This window comes from Camarhynchus parvulus, chromosome Z (assembly GCF_901933205.1).
Source record: "Camarhynchus parvulus chromosome Z, STF_HiC, whole genome shotgun sequence".
Lineage (NCBI taxonomy): Eukaryota > Metazoa > Chordata > Aves > Passeriformes > Thraupidae > Camarhynchus > Camarhynchus parvulus.
In genome coordinates this window covers 7,480,703-7,502,788 of record NC_044601.1, presented here as the reverse complement: position 1 = coordinate 7,502,788, position 22,086 = coordinate 7,480,703, and the positions used below count along the sequence as shown (strand labels likewise).

The 22,086-nt window shown below is 45.9% G+C and overlaps 1 protein-coding gene across 1 annotated transcript in view; it reads left to right on the top strand.

Annotated features, from left to right (window-relative positions):
• The first annotated feature begins 4,330 nt into the window (after nt 1–4,330).
• Nucleotides 4,331–22,086, top strand: part of RASGRF2 (Ras protein specific guanine nucleotide releasing factor 2) — a 123,316-nt gene continuing 105,560 nt past the window's right edge. Inside the window, exon 1 of the mRNA XM_030968655.1 lies at nt 4,331–4,670. Coding sequence (XP_030824515.1) covers nt 4,386–4,670 — 285 coding nt within the window. The 5' untranslated portion in view covers nt 4,331–4,385. The remainder of the gene's footprint in view (nt 4,671–22,086) is intronic.

Below are 22,086 nucleotides of genomic sequence, written 5' to 3'. Positions count from 1 at the left end.
TCTCTTTGCCCAGCTCTTGTCCTGCTCCAGGTGCTGCTCCCACCCCCAGCACCCCAGTGGCTGTTTCCAGCTCCTCTGCGCCCTGCTCCAGCCATGCCAAGCGCCCAGGGCTCTCCTGCCACGGCTGCTTTGCTTTCTCCAGGATTCCCTGCCCACCCTGCCCCAGCTCCCCTGCCCTGCCCTGCTGTGTCTCCTCCAAGCCGCCCAGCTCACAGGGTTTCCCTCTGCTCTCTGCCCACCGTGCTCTCATTACCATTCTCCCTTCCCTCTGCCTCCTGCCTTACTAGTGGTATTTCTCCAGTTTAATTGAGTCCCTTGATTCCAGCTTTTCTCTCTTTTTTGTTTTTTTTTTTTTACTTCCGCTTTTGATTTTCTCCAGCCTGACTGTGAGACACCTTCCACATTGCATTTATTTTTCTCGTTTCTTTTCAACAGTTCTTTGTATTTTCTCATGCTGTCCTTGACCACAGGCAAGAACTCACCAACGACCTCTGCAGACACACCAAACTGTTTCTTTCAAAAGTTGCTCTATAACCTTATTTAGCTATTCTTCTCCCAGAATACCAGCAGCAAATATGCCAGCTGTGTCCTGGGGATGCTGCCTGTCACAAAGGGCAGCATGTAGTCCCTGCACTCCTTTCTTGCCTCCAGGGATCTGACCTTGTGCTCAGGCTGAGTGGCTCTTGGCTTGGAAGGTTTTCCTGTGGTTCTGCAACAATTTTGCACTAAGAGGTTAAGGCAAGATCATAAAAAATTATAATAATGATGATGATGATGATATCCTCACCTGCATAACAGGTGATTTGCAGTTGTCTGCCTTCTGCTGTAGCTCCCACTGGGTGTGGGGCTGGGATTCCTGAAGGAGGGAATCTCATGGACACCTGTGTCACCACCTCTCTCACCCCCCTGAGCAGCCACAGGTAAATCCATCCGGAATGAATTGCCACGGTGGCATACACAGTGACTTAAAATTGATTTCACAAGGAAATCCCTCCCCAGAATGTCTCCACAAAACAGGAATAGTAACTCTCAAAGGACGTCATCAGCTGTATTAAACTCAAAGCTGTTTGCAAGATATTCAGGAGTTAGAATGGCAGTGATGTGAGGTGTGTATTTCACAATTTTCCTGCTTTATCAGATAGCTGAATCTTAGCTGAATATCACAAATACCTTTCAAGTAGCCAAGTTATACCCTGTGCCTCGAAGAGCAAACAATCAGATCAGCAAAAATGAGTAAAAGCACAGAGAAGAGACTGGTTCAGTTTCTGCTTCTCAAACAATCTGCAAGAGGAGACACAGAGGGGCATTTTTAGTGAAACTGGGTTTTTTTTCCCAGAAGTTATTGCAGCACTTCTTCAACAGCTTTACTAAATCGTTTTGTATTTGATACATTACCTTGATATGAAAATGCAAATAGTGGATTTAGTGACAAATAAACATATAAAAAATAGAGAACGTATATACAAAACCAGACATAAAAACAGTAGTATGACAACTTTTCCTCCATTATTTCAGTCAGTTTTTATTTCCTTTACATTAACAGTACTTTTTCTGAAGTGCTTTTGAGGATAGAGGCCTAAATTTGACATGATTTGTAAACTAGACTTTCTAGATTTTTTTTTGTCACACAGAGAATTGACAACTCGCTGCCCTGTCCCCCAAATTCCCAGGGGCTCTTCTGGGTCTGGGACTCAGCAATTCCACTGTTGTGGAACACAACTCTATGCGTTTCCCTGCTTATGGCATCTTTGAACACCTGGCACTGGACTAGTTCCCAGAGGAAATTTCAGGTTAAATGTAGCCTAATTGGGTCAAATTATCTCTGCTGATACAGGACCACAGCTTTCCACTGTAGCTCTACAGCGAGGTCCTCGGAGCCCATCCTGGCAACACTTGGGAATGTGTGTTTATAAATGAATGCCCTGGAATTAAAATACAATAAAATGAAGATTGGGATATACAATAAAGTAAAACAGTGTGCTTATCTGTATGTTCTCTTCCTCAGAGCCCTATGGAATAAATTACATCCACGGATTCCTTTACATCTGTTTGCACATATAACTCTATCGTGTTCATACATATGAATTTGGCCTAGAATTCCTTTTTTTTTAAAGCAAAAAAGCGCCCTTCTTTAATGTTGATACTGAAGAATTTAAAGAAATAATCCCATATAGATACATAGATACATTTGGATGTATTAGACAGTATATACATTCATATATATGTTGTAGACATTTAAAGCAAGAAAAAGTAGGTTGTCCTTGTATGAGAATGGTCAGTGATAAGTAGTAAAGATAATATCATGGAGAGAACTAAATCATACTTGAACAATAAAGGACAAGCTGATGGTTACACAAACAGCATTCACTGTAGTGACCAGGAATATTACACTCCTTTTAGCTCCTATAGATTGCTGTGCAATGACATATTCAACATTTTCAGCTGAGGAAAAGTGCCTGCATATCTAGGAGAAAATGATGTAGTCAAAGAAAACCCTCTCTTTCTTTCTTTCTTTCTTTCTAAATAAAATTTAAGTCCTGTAATTTATTTTTTCTGTGTGTCTCAGGTGACCTGGTGGAACAGATGACGTGTGATCATTCGTGACTTGTGCAGCAGCTTTATTAAAGCACAAATTACGTCAGCTGGGACAAAAGCCTGCAACTTTATCTTGGCAAGGATGGGCTCTTGCTGTAGGATTTCACCGTGATGTACGACGTGCTTGTTCTGGAAAGCTGCAGCTCCTCACTGAGTGTCAGATGTCTGCACGCTCCCCTGAGTGGCAGCTTGCTGCTCTGGCTGCCTTGCCCTTTGCTGCACGGAATTCCACGGAATTCCACACAGGAGCTGATGCTCTGGCTCAGCCCTGGCTGGGAGGAGGCACCAGCCCGGGCACACCTGCCCAGGTGCTGCCCAAGCCCTGCCCAGAGCCTGGGCTTCCCCGGCCTTGATGTGCTGGGCTCACATTTCGCTTTGAGAAGGCACAAGGCAAAGGAGGTTCCAGCAGGGTTTGTGTATCTCTTTGTGTTTTTCTGATACAAAACTGTCTGTCGACAAGATGAGAGCCTTACAACCCTACACAGGCCCGTAGCTCCTGCAGATAATGCACAGAACCACGGGTGCTGACACAGATCACACAGGAAACATTTTCTAACTCATTCTGTGCATTACACAGCAGTACTGAATATTGTAACTTCCACATTTTCATTCCTTTTTCTCTTTTACTCACGAGACGCAGCAAAGCGAAAGAGAGCGAGAGCTACATATGCAAAATATGTTTTCAAATGAAAGGCTTCCAAGGCTTTTCCTGAAAGAGCCCTAAGAGCAAGTTTGAGTCGCTGAATTTCCATACTGGTGTGTTTCATGTAAAACAGTTCTGGATGCGGCTCGCTGGCCGAAGTTTACTGGCTGTAATGAAGGCGTGCAGGTGCCGGGGTGCAGGAACCAACCCCGGGCTGGGAGCACACCCGGGCACCCCCGAGATGTTCCTTTCGGCGTGTGCAGCTCCCCGGCGCTGCAGCCGCCGCTTGGGATCTGTAAATGGTCCCGTTTGCGGCAGGCGAGCCCCGGCAGAGCCCCCGCAGCCCGAGCCGGGGCTCTCTCTGTGCCCACCGCCCTGCCCAGGGACATGCAGGGCTGGGGTGACACCTGGGACGCTGCCCGCGCCTTTATCGGCCTGAATTTCGGGTTAAAAGCGACAGGTTTCTGGAATTTCTCACGGGTTTCCCTGCTGCCTTTTGCTTTAATTCTTTCGCCACAGCTCGAGAGCGAAGTTACCCGGCTCCGGCGGCCGCGCTCGCCCGGCCCTGCCGCTTTCCAAGATTTTCGCTCGAAGAACGGGAAAAGGCAGAAACTATCGAGAAACCACGGGGCAGCCCCAAATCACCCCGCGGCTCCCGGCCCGGCCCGGACAGCGCTGCGGGGCCCGCGGGCATCCCCGCTCCGCATCGCGGAGGGATGGGGGGATGGAGGGGGATGGAGAGATGGGGGATGGAGGGATGGAAGGATGGGGGGATGGAAGGATGGGGGAATGGAATGATGGGGGTAAGAAGGGATGGGGGATGGAGAGCGGAGGGATGCGGGGATGGGGGAAGGGTGGAGGGGGGCAGGGACCCGGGCGCTGCGGCGGCGGCGACTTTGCTCTTTAAATCGCTCTCCAAAGCGGATTTACGGCTGATCCCCCACGTCAGCGCCCGGGGGGCCGCTCGCCGCCGGCGGTGCCGGTGCCTGGGGCGGTGGGAGGCGGCGCGGGGCGGGGCGGGGCGGGGGCCGAGGGACACTCGGGCGGGGCGCGGGGCCGGGGCCGCCCCGTCGGTGCGTGCCGGAGCCCATGAATTGCTCCGAGAGCGCCCGGCGAGGCTGCGCCGCGGCCGCGGGCTCCGGGCACGATGCAGAAGAGCGTGCGGTACAACGAGGGGCACGCCCTGTACCTGGCGCTGCTGGCCCGCAAGGAGGGCACCAAGCGCGGCTACCTCAGCAAGAAGACGGCGGAGACCAACCGCTGGCACGAGAAGTGGTTCGCCCTCTACCAAAACGTGCTCTTCTACTTCGAGGGCGAGCAGAGCGCCCGCCCCGCCGGCATGTACATGCTGGAGGGCTGCAACTGCGAGCGGGTGCCCGCTCCCAAGGGATGCGCCGCGGGCAGCGCCAAGGATGCCGCGCTGGACAAGCAGGTACCGCCCCAGCCGCGGGTGGAGGGCAGCGGGGAGGGACAGCCGGGCCCTCGGGCCGCCCCCTCGCACCCCCGGCGGTGCCGCCCCCGGCCCGGCCCCGCCGGCGGCTCCCGCGGCGCGGGCGAAGTGCCGGAGCCGGCGGTTCTGGGTCCTCCTTGGTGACTCCGCGTTCCGCCCCGAGCCTTGTGTTTCCACCCCCTGTGACAGCCGCCGAATTTCGGTGAGCTGCCCGGAGAGGGGCGTTTCACAAGGCAGGTGCTCAGTGGTCTCGGTGCCAACACTTGTGCCGTGTGGAGAAATGCAGCTGTGCATTTCCCGGCTAACTCGGCGCAGCCAGGCTGCCAGGGGCCAAAGTCGCAGAGCAGCACGGGGGCACTCTGAGGAGTCACCGAGCCCTTCCCTGTGGGGCTGCCGCCTCTCCCAGCGATGCTCCGGGCGGACACGGGCTCTCGGCTGCCCTGGGGACGTGTCCTGATGGCAGCCTGTGACATCCCCGGGGGTCCCTGCCGGGCAGGTGCGGCAGCCCGGCCGAGCTGGGATGGCGCTGATGGCACAGAGCCCAAGCCGGGTCCGGCCCGGCTGCCGCGGGGCCCGAACCGCCCGGGGCTCGGGCGGGATTCCTTGCCCGGGGGGCGACCGTGACCTGCCCAATTCCTGCCCAGTTCCTGCCCAATTCCTGCCCAATTCCTGCGCTGCCGGCCCAGCTGATCTGCCCAAAGCTGATCTGTGTGACATGCGTGTGTCAGAGCAGCAGTGGTTAAAGACTCGCGTGTATTACATAACCGGGAAGGGAAGGACGCTCTGCTTGCTCGGCGTGGATGGAGAGCGGGTGTCTTACCCACACACCTCCTGTTGCCTCATCTGAATTCTTGATCTCGTTGGAAATGCGCTCGAAGCCGGTCCTGGCGTGCCCCGGTGCCTTCGGCCCCGCACGGGAGCGGCCCGGCGGGTTTGGGGAAGTTTGGGCGGTTCTGGGCGCTGTTCCGGGCTGGCCGCAGGTGTTTGCCCACGCTTCTGAGAAAGTGACACAGACCACAGCCGTGTCCTGAAACCCGGCGCATACTGAGCTGTCCTGGAGCGGTAACTTTGCGAGGACAGCTCAGAGCCTCGGCTTTTATTCGTGCTTTTTTTCCCCCACCTGTAAATAATCCTGGTGTGCTCAGGCAGCCTCCGGGAGCCCCGTGGTTAAGCGAGCAAACTTTGGGGAGCTGGGGTGCTGGTAGTTATGTCATGTTCACCCTCCAATTCCTGCTTACTGCTCCGAGGCATGTTTTCATAGCGTTATAAATGGAGTGCTGGAGGATCCCAGAAGATATTAAACATGGATGTTGCCCTGCCTTCTTTACATTGGCTTACTACGGTTGTTTATCGGCGGTGTTGTTAAATTACAGCTTCACTAAGAGAACTGCCTGAAAACAAATCCCTTCCGTGTCTGTTCTCAGCGAGCCTTAAGTTGTGCTTTTATAGTGATGAATGAGTTGTTCATAATTACATCTAGTAATAATTACAGGGCAGGAAGCTAAGCTTTTATTGCTTCAGACATCAGCTATGTTGGTGCTTTCAAGAATAGCAGACTGCTATTAAAGGGGCAGAAGAATGCCTTAGGTTTTGGTTTTTTTTCATGGGATGCTGTTTGAATTTTCAAGACAGATCATCAGGAAATATCCTTTTCTGGTCACCTTTTGCTCGATCCCAAGCTTTATACAAAGCTCTTGAGTCTTAGTAGCTTTTACAGATGTTTAATCATTGAAGTGCACCCTTGTTTGTAAACACACGTACAGACACAGATCTTTGCTAAGGTGTACAGGAAATCCCCTCAGTGGCCAAAAGTGATCCATTGCAAGAAAAAAAAAAAGAATAAAAAGATTTGAAAATTAAGCAGTCTCATTTAGAAAATGTGCTCACATTCTTAAAGGTGTAAAGCAATAAGCCATGAACCTTCAGTTTATTAACAGAGGCAGGCAAACTTTAATCAGATGATAATGAAAAGTCGATATTGCACATGCTAACCCCTGGCAGTGAAAAAATACTGCAGAGATTTAATTTGCTTTGATTTCACCACACAAATGTATTAATGGAATGGGAAAAAAAAGGAAAAAAGAGAGATGCTCTGTGGCAGTTTTTGAAGAATCAGCTTGCTCCAAAGAAGGGACAAAAGACAAAAGTTATCTGCTTTAGTTTGAGTTTTATTTACCTGAGTAAATTCGACTGATATGATAGATATTAGAGTGATATGTGCTATAAAATTACACAAATGAGGGAGAGCAAGAGGAATTAATCACGCGCGAGAGCTTCATCAGCATACCTGGAGTGGATATGTGAAAAAGCAATGCATTTTGTCCAAGTTACATAATAAAGATTATGGAAAATGCTTGTAGGACAAATAGATTTTGCTTTCCTTATCTTGCAGATCCTTTCAGTGTTGGTTTCCAGTTGTTGTCAGGTCGTGTGCCAGCTGAAACTCTGGAAATGGCCGGAGCTGAGTGCGGGGGTGAGGGCTGGGCTGTGCTGTCCTGCACAGCACGCAGAATTTTGGCCACCAGATGTGCCCAGGTGTGGTGTCCATGTCCTGGCCAGCCCAGGTGCTGGACAGCGACACATTCCACCCTGCTGGGATGTTAAGGTGTGACAGGAACCACCATTCTGAGGAAGATCCAAATGCTTTCATAAGATTTGCAGCATTAAGGGCTTGAGAAACAAATGCCATGGCAGAATGTGCTTATTTTGCCTTTTCCATTAACACATCAGTGTGTTTTTTTTCCTTCATAGGGATACTTGCTTCAAAGGAAAATCTGTTAAAAGTACAGAACCTGTGTGGATAATGACTGCACAAAGAGTGAATCAACTGATACTCTGGAAATGTGTGATCAAATTGAGCGTGCTGCATATCCTGTGAATGATCTGCAGAGGGAATTCTTGTTTTTAAAGAAGAGTGTTTTGATCTCCCTCACATTTTACAGGAGTTTCTGTAAACACCAAACAGGTGTTGCTGTACACTCTGATTTCACATTTCAGGCAGAAAAAAAGACACAGATTTATTGAAGGAATAACAATGTGGAAGGGGCTGAGTTTCAAATCAGCAGATCAGGACATGTAAATACCACATGCAGATAGGTTCTGATTTTTGTTAAACTGCTTCTTCCCAGGGCTGTAAACAAGTGCAGCTCCCAACAAGTCCTTCACTGTGGCACTGGGGCTCTTGATGAGAACACATTTCTGCTTTTCTGTCAAAAACTCTGGAAAGAGAATGGCTGGCTCTGTCTCAGTGAGGGGTTAGACTCTTTCAAAAGTGAAGTAAAAAGTAAAAATGCCCCAAATTATGCTTTTTGCAGAGCCTCACAGAAGGCTGGCACTTGTTACCCAGCAATTTCACAGATACTTTTTAAAATACTTCTGGAAACAAGTGATTAGAGGAATGTAAATATTAACATTATTATTATTGTCCACACTGGGAGGAGGCCCGTGTGTTTAGTTTCTTTCATAACTGTGCATTGAATACATGGAAATGTTGTGATACTGTTATTAATAACTGCCTCGGAGTATTTAAGGTTGTAAATGTTGCATGATTGGAGCAGAGATATTCTCTGTGTCTTGCCTGCAATAATCTTCCTCCCACTTAGCAAAATTAAATGCAGTATTAGGTCCATGTCGCCACAGATTAACAGAATCCAATCATTTGAATTTTTTTCTGCCTGCTGCAGCTCTGGTTCTGTGGAGGACACAGTGATTTTGTGGATCCTCTCTGTTTTACACTTACAGCCTGGCACGTGCCACCAACAGCTTTGCTGTGCCTTCCCCTGCTTTAATGTTCAACCAACAGCACTTAAAGGGCATTTTTTAAATGAAGATTAAATTAATTAAAACTTACTCACTTTTTTTTTTGGGCGACCCCCCTGAGCTGCTCAGCATCCCGTGCATGTTTAATGCTGTAGATGGCTGAGGAGTGTTGGGGGTTTTTTTGGCACCCTCAGGATTTGTATTGCCCATAAATCTTAGTGCTTGCATGTGGGCAGGGAGCTCCCTGTGCTGTTCCAGTGAAAGGTAGGCCAGAGACCACCATGGTTTAAAAACTTCAGGGGCAATTAATAAATAATAGATGAGTTTTTCTTCTCATCATCTGACAAGAAATAAAAAGATGAGTTGTGCTTTCGTCTTCTCCAAACTTTTGGTTTTTTTAAGGAATTACCTTCAACAGAAAGAGTTAATTAGAAAAGATGGCTATCAGTGCTCTTGGGGTTAATGTTTTTGTAAGATCTTCTCGATGGCAGAGTCTCTAAATGGTTCTTGTGTGAAGACACCTTTGGGGTGACCTGCTCTTGGTCCCCAGATATTTCAGACTTGTGGTCTTTCTTTGAGGGGCAGCAGAGCCACTGGCACTGAGCTTCCCTCCTTCTCCTTGGGAAGAAATGAAAAGTGAATTTACATCCCCTGTGACTTAAAGCAACAGGTGGGAAATAAATACAGAAATTAATAAAACCCCCAAACCAACAAACAAACAAATGGGAAAGAACCCAGCCCAAACCAGCGACCAAACAAACAAGTAAAACCCCCCTGTGATCCATCCAGGGACTGAGCTCTGCTCTCTGAGAAATGTTTTGTGAGCACATTTTGTGAATAACGAGAAGGACAGGAAAATCTCACAGCCATGTTTATTTGTGGATTTGCCACAATTTAGGCATTTCCTCCCAACTCTTCAAGATGCATGTTTCTTCTGTTGTGTTGCCAAGTGGGTTGTTTGCAGCTGTGCATGTGTGGGGAGCCCACACAGCTGATAATGGAGCTGCAGGGAGGGGTGGTTTATTTCTGACATCCCTCCTCAGGGGTTAGTTGGATCCGCACAGACATAGCTTGGAGAACACTGATGACATTTAATAGTTCATTACTAAACCTTTGGCAGCCTTCGTGTGTGTGAAGGGACTTTGGTCAGGCACCTGAGCCTGATCCATTTTGTTTTCTGTTCTTGACTTTTGGCCACCCTTGAGGGTGAAAGGCAGCACGAGACCCCACCTGAATGTTTGAGAGAGTGATTAAAAGGAGTAAGGGTAATAAGATCAGATTTTGGTGAGGCAAAGTTTTATTGGACAGAAAACATGGACTGAGGTCCTCGCCTTTCCCCTGCAAGGCATTGTAAGATCCTGAAACATTACAATGTGCTCTAACAGAAGTGCATAATGTGTAATTAAGTTATTGGATGATAATTAGATCCCAAGACAAATGACATTTGGCAAGGGCTTGTTTGTGGAGTTGCTGGGAAATGCTCTTGGCCAGCAGGTGAAATGTCAGTGGCTGGGAGCACAGGTTAGAGCTCGCTTGGAAATGCAAAATCCCAGAGCCTGGAGACCCAAAATGTCACTGAGCCACTTCCCTGCAGGAATGATGTGAGCCACAGGCCCAGCCTCAGCCACGCCAGGGGGACCAGAGGCTCCTGCTGCAGGGCAGCTCGTGGTGTGGTGAGAACACTCAAATAAAGTTCAAATAAAGCACTCCAACAGTTTAATGTGGATTTCGTCCCTCCACCTGTCTCACAGCCAGCGCTGCTGCTCATTTCATTTTGTCTCCCTTCTGGATGGAGTTGCATCGATTTGGCCTCATCTGCTCAGTTCCTCAGATGTACCAGGAGATCTGTGCAAAGCAAATTCTGAGCACAGAAATAGCAACTCAGTCCCTAACTTACTGAGTAATTGTACTTCATTTATCTTAGTTTACCTTGATTTAACTTTTAAGCTTGTTTTTTTATTTTTTCACTGGTTTTTTTGCGCAGGGTTTGTCAGGGTGGAGAACAGTGCTGGTGGGGCTGTGGGTCAGGAACATGAGATTGTGGGGAGCACCTCTTCCCAGATCTTTCTGTGTTCCAGTCATTACTGATTGAGGGATGGGTTTTTTTAACACTGTGCCTCTGCACTAAATGTGTAGGAACATATGCTTCCAATTGAGCTTCCAATTTTTTTTTTTTTTTTTTTTTTTTTTTTTTTGGATTTACCAATCCTGCAAGGTTTTCTCTTTGAGCTACAGAATCAGTATTTATAGAAGCAGAGGCTTCCCCAAGTCAGTCCAGCCATTTCAGTTTCTTTTGGTGTTTGCCATGAGCTCAGAACCAACTGAGGTTTTTTTAGGAAGTGTTATAAGCTGCCAGTTCTGAAAAGAGCTATATTATAATTTTTAATTTTACTTTTACAAGTGTGTTGGGTTTTTTTTCTTGGTGTTTTTTTTTGTGTGGTATTTTTGGTGGGGTTTTTTGCTTTTTTGTTTGTTTGTTTGTTTGTTTTTTGGGGGGGTGGGTTTTTTTGTTTGTTTGTTTTTCTTTTTTTTTGTTTGTTTTGTTTTGTGGTAGATCTTATCATCTCCACTACATCTTTTTTTATAAAAAAAAGTTGTGTTTTAAGAGGGAACTGCTGTAACTATAAAAAAAAATCCAGAATTACATTCTCTCCCTTTTTCTCATGGTACTGTGACTTTTGCCCATCTTTTTGCCTTCTGAGATGTTTGACTGTGATACAATGTCCAAGAAACAGAAATGATCTGATTAATTGTCCTGCAGGCTTGAGCTGGTGTGATTCGGGTTCTGGATCACTGCAGGATTTCCATTGCACTGCAGCTGCCCTTTGCACTCCTTCAAGCCCAGCAGCCTGGCTGAACTGCTGTAACTCACTGCGTGCAGTTCATTATGCTGCATTTTGGGGATGCTGTGCCTCTGTCTGGCGTTCTGTGAGTGGATTTGTGGCTGTGCTTAGGTGTCTGTACCTGTGCAGAGCAGGGAGGGCAGGACAGCGTTTTGGGAGTCCCACCTGAGCTGGAACCTGGGCCAGTTCTGGGGAATTGGTCACCCCATCCCAAACTGGGTGTTTGCCTCTGTTCTGGCATTTCCCATGTTGGGTCCTGAGCCTCATCACCCTGCTGGTGTTCTCTCTCTTGTCAAAAACAAATTTCACTATTTAAAGTTTTTAAATAAAAGTCTAGTGAGGGATAAAAGGAACACTATCCAGTGCTGGGGTGCCTTGCCAAAATGCCAGAGGCACACCATTGGCTTAAAACAATTTTCCTGTGTACTTTTCATTACAGTGGTGAAAGGCATATTAATGAGAGTTATGCATATTGAAACATTTTTGTGAGTTTAGATGTTCCAGGAATTTATTTTGCTTGGTTTTACCCCTTGACTTGTCTGCATGCCATCCTGTAGATTAAATCAATATATTTTATTTCCTCTCGAGGCTCCATTCTGGTGTTTTGACACTACTTGATAACTGGAGGGTTGGTAGTAAATTTCTCCCTTGGTGTCCTGGTTTTTGTCACTGTAATCTTATCATTCAGATAAAGTGTGAGAAACAGCATTGCTATTTCACACTATTGTTTGAGTTAGTTACACAAATAAAGGCCTTTTAACATTGCATAGTGTCTATTTTAATATTATGCTAAGGGCTAAGATATATTTATCATGCTACTTTTTCTAAATAAGTGTAGTGTGATAAATATACTTCTATATATTTCTAAAAGTATATTTTATAAGTATACTTTTATAAAGTATATATTTATATGTATATAATATATACTGTATAAAAGTATATATTATAAGCTATACAGGGTATAAATAAACTGACAGATTATACTATACCAAAAAGCAGTTAAAAGGAACTACAAATAGCACTATATCAGAATATTTATGATAAGTAATAACTTGCAAAAGCCAATACGTAAATGTGAAAGCCAAAAACTATATTCTTCATTTATAACTAATGTATAACTTTGATGTCTCAGGACTTGCTGGGTCCCCACCTGTTGGAAATTTAGGATGGCTGTTTCTGTTTCTTTCTGATCTCTCCTCACTTCCTCTGCCTTACGCAAATTGTTTCTCCTGTTTCAGCAAATGCCAAAGATTTTATGTTCTTCTCTGGAACTGTGGGGATCATGCTCAGCACCTTTGGCAGGATGTCTCTGATGTCCTCCAGAGTGGAGTCAGAGTTTATTTTTAACCCTGTGCATTCGTGGAGGATCAGGCATGACAAGAAAATTGCAACCTTCTTCTGCACTGGTCGTGTTCTCTTCAGTTTGGCGCTCACAGAACAATTCCAGTGAACTATTAAAAATGCTTCCTCCTAATAAATAAATCTGCTGGGGAGAACTGAAATTGTGCAGGCCAGCTGCAGAGCTCTCTTGAGAGAAATGGTGGAGAAGAAGTGCTGGAGGAGTGGAGGGCTCCAGCAGGGACACCTGTGCAGTGTCAGCTCTGCCGTGCAGGTGTTTTGTTGGTTTCTCTGGGTCTGGATTGAAGGCACCTGAGATGTTATTTCATGTTCACACTCAGGTGTTTATTATTTCTAATCAGTAAAACAGTCTCACTGCTGTGAGTTCAGCAGCTTTTCACTAGAAGGCACAAAATGGCCAACAATGTCTTGGTACAAGGGCTTTTAAGAGTAAACTATCCAATTAAGAGCTGACACCTGGATTATTTTCCCTTTTAACCCAGTAACTGATCCCACAGAGCCCCCAATGCAGACTTTTCTGCCCAATTACAAAATGCCACCCAAACCCATGGAGAAGGAGGAAGAAGAAACATGAAGAAGAAACCCAGGATGACACCCTGTGCCCTCCATCTTGCTGCCATCCACAACACACTAAAAATCCCAAAACCTCAATTTCTCACCAAGTGACACACCTGCACTGCTCTCTATAATCTATTTCCCACTTCTGTGGGTTCCAGTCTGTCTTGAAGTCTGGGAAACTTTCTCCATGGATGAGGGTCAGAGTCAGTGCTCCCCTGGGGGCACCCCAGAGCAGACAGAGATATAATTATATATAAATAAAAGAAAATATTCCCTGTGTGCTCTGGGTTTCCACAGTGTTTGTGTGCAGGCGAAGGGAACAGCAGAGCTGATGGCCCTGGGGTGATCCATGCAGGAGCTGATAACCAACTGATAATCAATGGCATTTGATTTCTGAAGCATTGTCTCCTGTTGTGAGAGCTTGGTCAGGAGCAGCAGGCAAGGGAGGGCTGCTGGGGTGGAACTGAGCCCTGTGTGTGTGATTTTCCAGGTTTTTATGTCGGTTTTGTGTCACTTTGTGAGGTCTTGCAGTTGTGCTTTCTTGGCCCAACAAGTACCTGATGGCTGAGGGAAATAGCAGGGCCTCCTTTCTTGTCAAGTACTCGGGAAGGAATTGTGATTGTGATTAATAATGGTAATTAATCCTTGTTTTGGGGACCCATTTTGGCTCAGGAGGGAGGCAGAACCAACCTCTGTGAATGTAGTGGCTAAAATAGAAAAGTGCCGCTTAAACGCCAAAGATCAATGGCTGTATCTCACCAGGCATCCAAACTGAGTTGCATAAAACCTGCTGGGGTTTGTGCTGAGCACTGCTGCAGTAATTCCTTCTTACCTCATTGGCTGTTGTGAAGATAATTGTGTTAATTGTAGGGGAGTGGTGAATGATGAAATGTAATGAGAGGTGTCACAGGAGATGGTGTAAGAATTCCTGACCTGTGCTGATCAGAGTGCAGGAGATGTGCATGTGCATCAGAACAGGTCCCACTCGTGTGTGGTGGCTGGGCCAGGCTCTGCTGAGAGGAGAAAGCTCCCAGAAAGGGCTGCATTGCTGTGTTTGCACACTGGGACTGCATTCACTGCACCAGGCAGCCTCAAACACACTGCTCCTGTACCTGCCTTTGCTACATAAAGCCAAAACCAAAAAAAGAACCCCAAAACAAAACAAAACAAAAAAAAACCAAAACCCCCAAAAACCCCCCGAAAAACAACCCAAAAAACCCCAAAGAACCCCAAAACCAAAGAACCCCAAAAACAAAACCAAAGAAGCAACCCACTAAAAACCCCAAACTGAACATTAAACTGATGTACAAAACTTTTGAGAAACGGCATTTTCGACCCACGGCTTCGGTTGTGGGAACAACCACACGGAGACAGTTTGTTGGGGTGCAGATCTCCTGCAGTGATGGGTGCCAGCTTCTTGCAGGCCCTGAGTGGGGGATGTCTGCTCATGTCCTGGCTGCCTGCTGCAGGCGGGAGCTCCACGGGAGCATCGCCTGCCGGCCCCAGGGCTCGCTGGTGTCCAGCGCTTCCAGCCCCGACGTGCAGTGACCTGCGTGATGGATGAGCAATGCCATGGCTGACTCCCACATTAACAGACAAATATCATGTCAAATATCATGTGTTCAGGTTAAGAGAGGTGTTATAGATTTAGTGTTACGTTTTACCCCCCTTGTGTTGTTGTCAGGGGACGGCCTGGGTTTGGGATGTTTGGGAGGGCTGGCTTGTCACTTTGGTGACATCTGACCTCCAGTCAGGATTTGAGGAGGTAAGCTCCACCACTGGACAGTGAAGGAGGAGTCAATGGACAGAACTTCTGAGAGGGGCCAAAGGCTTAAAGGCAAAATCTCCATTGTGTGGATGAACACATGGTGGGGAAAATCCTCTGCTCCCAGCGCCGTAACATTTTCTCTACTCAGTCTTCTGTTGTATTTTTGATAAGGTGTAATAAACCTTTCTAAATTTATGAAAAGTGAGTAGCTATTTCTCACACCTGGGAGAGCTCTGCTGCCAGCAGGGCCACCCTGCCACAGGGCTGCAGGCCAGAGCTGTGTCTGCACCCTGGGGTGATGCTGGAGTCATTTACAGCAGAGGATCTGCCTGGCTGCTGCTCTGCATCCCCGTGGCTGTGCGCCAGCAAAGGGAGCTGGCCCTTGATGAGACACCTTTATACCTTACGATATTAACTTTATATTTTTATATATTATATTTTTATATTTTTCATGTATTTGTGATCCTGCAGCTCTTTAGTGTATAACTCTAAACTCCATATTCAGTGTCAGCTGCTGCTGTCCCATTTTTGGCAGACACAACAATTCCTCTCCAGGCCTGGCAACCAAGGACACCTCACTGCCTCAGGGCCCAGAAATGCAAACAAAAGTGAGTTGGGTGGTCAAATTTGGGGTAAATGACTTCATTAGCTGAAGCTGTAATTGTTAGATTAACCCCCAATATGCAAATGGATCAAACTTATAAAATTATGAAAACCTATGACCTGTGGTCCATTTTGGGTGTAGCCTCTGGATGGGCTTGGTCTGCCCAAAATGTATGAGAAGGCCTTCAGTAAATATAACAGCTTTTATTCCCTTCACTTTGCCTGGCCTCTGTTTTCAGGTAGGCCAAAAGGCATCTGACAAACTGAGATTGATGCCAGGTGGTTCTGTGCGAGACAAATAAATATATTTACCTCCCGTGAAAGGGAGGGGAGGAAAAATAAAGTATCTTCCTAGCACTGTTTCAAACAGGTTTTCCTAAAGATCATTGGTGTTCTGCAAATGTGTCTTTGATTTTTTTATTTGACTTTTAATTTTTTGGAGGGTGTTTGAATGTATACCTTATGTGTGTTCATTTTTGGGTGTTCCAGAGCAGAAGGATGCTTGTCTGGGCTATCTATGTCCCAACTTGCTTGCCTCTTGAGCCCCTCTCACCCCGTGGGCTCCTGGTGAATCAGTTTCCTGTCTCTGCTGTGACTTCTGCAGGCACAAACCAGCCTGAAATGTGGAATCCCATCCCACCTGCTGGTGTATGGGTGGCACCATCTGCATGGGGATGTTTGTTTATCCCTGCAGCCCTCCCCGTGCTGTGGCTGCGCGGGTGACACAGGGGTGGCTCCCACGAGCTGTCACCTGCAGGTCCCTGCACACAGCAACACCTGAGAGTGCCAGGTGCCCTGTCCTGTGTCTGGGCTGCTCCTCCTCTGATTCATGGCTGCATTTTCCTCTGGGATCTCTCAGTTGCACCTTGCAGGTTTGTCCTTCCAGGAAGAGGCTCTCCCTGGTCCTGCCGGTCTCAGTTGCTCCACATTGTTTCAGGCAGTTGGGGTTTGATGCACTGGGCTGAAACTGGAGAGAGCTTTTACTCCTAATATTTATTTTGTGAGCAAGTTATTTGTAATTGTAGCAGGTCCCCTTAATACCACTTGCATTAGAAAGGTGAATGTATGAGTTTTGTAATAATTGACATTCATTGCCAGGGTAATATCAAATGTTTGCTCACACATTTGCTCCCTCTTTGTGGTGTCCCCCTCTTTGACCCTTTCCCTCCAGCACTTGTTTTGCCTCATGTAAATTTCTAACTGCTTTTGGTGCACGTTCCTGGCCTGGTTTCTGCCCCACAAGTGTTCGTGTGGTGCCTCCAGGCTGTCCCATGTGCTGGGAGCTCTGGGTCAGTCCCTGCTGCTCTCAGCAGGACCAGGACAGAAAGTGACTCCAGCTGTGAGCAGGAGCAGAACAAGAACCTGTGCAGGACTTTGTTCATCATTCATGTCCTTTCCATGGATTCTCCAGCTCACTGTGTCCTGCTTGTGCAGCTCCCTCAGCAGCTTCCAGGGCAGCCACACTTTGTTTCTCCGGTGAGCATCTCTTCTCTCCTGGCTGAGAGATCCTGACTTTCTGCTGCTCTTTTTAGGGTGGGTGGAGAACTGTAAGCAACCAAGTCCTTTTATTCTGTGCAGTGTAAGGCACCTCATCTTTCTGAATTGTGTTTTTCATCTTTGCTGATAAGTGTTGATATTTATACTTTCACACCTTACCATAATGTCAGCATTTGACAGTTACATGCAGTAAAAACAGACAATTTTTTTTTCTATAAATTACTGTGGTGTAATACAAAAATTCAGAATTTTCTAAATATTTGAGTGACTCAGAATTTTTTTTGCTCAGGAACGCAAACCTGACTTTACATCCACCCATATTCTTCAGTGATTTCCCAGTGCAGTCCAGTGGCACCCAGACTTTTTGCTGGAGTGAACCTTGAGAAGTTTGGAGTGGTCACAGTGGCTGGGAGAAGCTCCTGAGCAGATGTCTCCCAGATATCATCCCTCACATGCCCAGGGCTGGCTAGGGCAGGGCAGGACTATTGTATTTGCAGGGCATGCCCAACGAGGGCAGGAATGATGAATATGACTCCATGTTCTCAGAAGGCTAATTTATTGCTTTATGATACTATATTATATTAAAGAATACTAAACTATGCTATACTAAAGAATACAGAAAGGATACTTACTGAATGCTAAAAAGATAATAATGAAAACTCCTGACTCTTTCCAGAGTCCTAACACAGCTTGGCCCTGACCGGCCAAAGAGTGAAAACAACTCCCAGCAGAATCCAATGGAACAATCACCTGTGGGTAAACAATCTCCAAACACATTCCACATGAGCACAACACAGGGGAAGCAAATGAGATAAGAATTGTTTTCCTTTTCTCTGAGGCTTCTCAGCTTCCCAGGAGAAAAGTCCTGGGCGAAGGGATTTTTCAGAGAATGTGAATGCCACTCAGGACCACCAGTGTCACTGCAGCCCCTGGGAAGGTGATGAGGAAAATCCTCCTGGGAAGCATTTCCACAGACATGGGGGCAAGGAGGGATTTGGGGTGGTCAGTGGGATCCACAAAGGGGAAATCACACCTGACCAGCCTGATACCCTTCAGCACTGATACAGGGATTAAAAACCTCTGAATGACCAGGCCCCAAGGACAAGGGAAAGATGATACTGAACCTTCACCCAGGACATTCAGTTCTAAGATGGGACTTTTGGCCCAAACAGTAGGAATTTTTTTTTTTTTTTGGTAAGGAAAACCAGCAAGGCTTCCCACTGTGCCTTCTTAAATTTTCCTCTCTGCTTGTTGTCAGGAAGTGGAATCACGTGTGAAAAGAAATTTATATGCCAGGACATTGTTTCAAGTTGCTGTACAGTGATCAGTCTCGTCTTCTTTCTGGAAGAAATTTACTATTGGCTCAGAATCATAATGAAAAACTCAGAATTCTTACAAGTTTATTGCAAAATAAAAAGATGAAAACTCTTTCTGTCTTTTTGTGCCTTTGATGTGCTTTTTTTTCTTTAATGCACATGTTAGTGCACCATGTATGTGGCATGTATTTTCTGTTTCACTTCTTTTTTTTTTCTGCGGTAGTAAAAGAGGTTGTTTTCTTTTTTAATCGCTTCCCATCTGATTTAAATTTGAAGTAGTTCATTCTGGCTTGGCTCGTGTTTAAATTGTAGCAGGAAAAAATTGTGCAACTAGAATAAACCTAACTTTAAACTTTTATGCACTAATCAACAGAATGTGATATAACTGCTGCTAACTCAAGCTGAAGCCTTTTTTCCTTGTCTTGAGTTACTTGGAATATATCTGTAATTCAGTGTTTTTCTGCCTTTTGTATTCTCCTTGCGCTGAGCAGTAACAATATTCAAAAATTTCAAAAAATACCAAGTTTTGCTGCCCTGGGGAATGTAAAATAAATTCTTTGGGCTGCGTTATTGCAGAGGTGGAAGCACAGAGGGGGACATGGTTGTTCAGCTTCACCAGGTTCAGACACTGGCAGGACTCACCTTGACTCCAATGTGTGTCACTTCCGTGCCCATTTTCTTTCTGATTTTCCCCTTACCCTTTCCTTGTCCCTGCTGTTCACCCAGGTGGCTTTTTTTATTTAATCTCCCCACCCTGGGGTATATTTGGGGAATCCCTACCTGGTACTGAAGGTGCATCATGTGTAAAGCCGGGACACCCCCTTGCACAGCCCAGCATTGTGAAGATTTGTTTATTCCTACTCCACTTACTTTCATAAAAATGCATAAATGGTGTTTCTTACATCAAAGACATAAATTGTCTGTCCTTTACCTGATGCAATTTCACAGCGGTGGATTATTTAATCTAAGTGACTTCAGTAGACTTTTCTAAATATACCAAGTGGGACCAGGTGCCTGATCTGCTTTAATACCATGTACCTTTTATTAAGGGTTGATCAGCTGCCATTTCCATTTATATTTCCTGATGTTCTTTCTTGATTCAAGGTTATTTTTAAGTCACCCAGGTCAGGAAGGATATGAGTGGGGTGGAGTGCTGAGGGAAGTGTGGATAATTAATGGAAAACATATTTGAAAGGGAGTTTTGAAAGCTTCCAAAGAACAGTATTCAAATGTAATTGACTCATTTTATTAAAAACACTTACTAGATTCAGGCTGCTCCCTTCACCCTCTTAAAACCCCCTGAATCATGAACCCATCCAATTAATTATTACTAAGTAATACTTATATCAATAAAAGTATCCAGTTCTGCATGTATTTCATGTATAACATGCACCTTCCATTGCAGATTACTCATGCCATGAAAATGTTGGTATATGTTAATTTTTAGTTGTTATTTGGAAACTGGAGTGTGTTAAATGTGCTTAGAGTACCAGCACTTTCCATGAGCCATTTGAGACAGGCAGAGGGCTGCTAAGGTAAAATTGTGGAAAGTTTCAGCCTGCAATTATTGGCACCCTGTCTTGTTTTCAATGTTGGGATCACAATGTGGCACAATAGAGTATGTCATAACATTGTTTCTTGGGTTTATTTATTTATTTTTAATTTTTTTTTTGAAAGTAAGGACTTAAAGGGCAACAAATAATTTAGGGAGATACTGGAAACTCACTTTGTCGGTGAGGGCAGGCTTGGTTGTTGGCAGTGTTTAAATTGAACAAGAGCTGTCTCATGGAATAAATTCGTATGGCTATAACTGTCAGCAGGCTACAATATCCTTCTCTACCAGCAAAGAGTTTCAATCCCTCTCCTATTTTCCTTGTGTGCCCCTTGTCCTCTGTCAGGTGGCTGTGCTCAAATCTTTGGTCTCTCCCTGCCTCAATAAAGTCCTCCTTCACAGGCAGGAGTAGCTGCAGGTTTTATTTATGCAGCTGGCATTGGGTGTTCCTGGAGCTGCCTGGCCTGGTGAGAGGGGAAATTTGGGGTGCTGTGAACTCCCTGCAGGGAGTGGGTAACAGCTGGGCCACCCTGTGCTGCTGTGGTGTCTCTAGGGCACCCATTAGCTCAGCCCTGCTGCTGACACAGGGCTGGTCTTTGTATTTATTTGTGTCACCAGAACTGCCTGGGCAGCAAACCTTCCTGTGCCATACGGAGAAACAGATCCATCCATCCATCCATCCATCCATCCATCCATCCATCATCCATCCATCCATCCATCCATCCATCCATCCATCCATCCATCCATCCATCCATCCATCCATCCATCCATCCATCCATCCATCCATCCATCCATCCATCCATCCATCCATCCATCCATCCATCCATCCATCCATCCATCCATCCATCCATCATCCATCCATCCATCCATCCATCCATCCATCCATCCATCCATCCATCCATCCATCCATCCATCCATCCATCCATCCATCCATCCATCCATCCATCCATCCATCATCCATCCATCCATCCATCTATCCATCATCCATCCATCCATCATCATCCATCCATCCATCCATCCATCCATCCATCCATCCATCCATCCCTTATCCATTCGTCCATCCATCCATCCATCCATCCATCCATCCATCCATCCATCCATCCATCCATCCATCCATCCATCATCCATCCATCCATCCATCATCCATCCATCCATCCATCCATCATCCATCCATCCATCCATCCATCCATCCATCCATCCATCCATCCATCCATCATCCTTCCATCCATCCATCCATCATCCTTCCATCCATCCATCCATCCATCCATCCATCCATCCATCATCCATCCATCCATCCATCCATCCATCCATCCATCCATCCATCCATCCATCCATCCATCCATCCATCCATCATCCATCCATCCATCATCCATCCATCATCCATCCATCCATCCATCCATCCATCCACCCATCCATCCATCCATCCATCCATCCATCCATCCATCCATCCATCCATCCATCATCCATCAATCCATCATCCATCCACCAGGCCCCCTGTGTTCATGCCCCAGTGTCCCCATGATATTTTATGAAAAATCCCTTTGCCAGGATTTTTCTTCTGAGAAGCTGAGAAGCTTCAGTGAAGAAATGTAAACAACCATTACCTGATTGCTTGGAATGTGGTCTGGAGGTTGCTTACCAACATGTGCATCTTTGGTTGGTTCCATATGAATTGTTTTTAATTAATGACGAATCCCAGTCCACCTGTGTCGGACACTCTGGTCAGTCACAAGCTTTCATTATCTTTCTTTTCTAGCCTTCTGGATGTCTCCTTTCCCTTTCTTTAGTATAGTTTTAGTATAGTATAATATAATATAATATAATATAATATAATATAATATAATATAATATAATATAATATAATATAATATAATATAATATAATATAATATAATATAATATAATATAATATAATATAATATAATATAATATAATATAATATAATATAATATAATATACCAGCCTTCTGAGAACTTGGAGTCAGTTCTCATCTCTCCCCTTGTCCTGGGGACCCTCACAACCCCACAACACCCAGAGCCCTTTGGGTGCACGGAAAGCCTCAGCCCATCCCAGTGCCCCCTGCTCCACACCCAGGGTGGATAAACCACAAGATGCTGCTTGTGCAGTGGGCTGTGGAGCAGCCA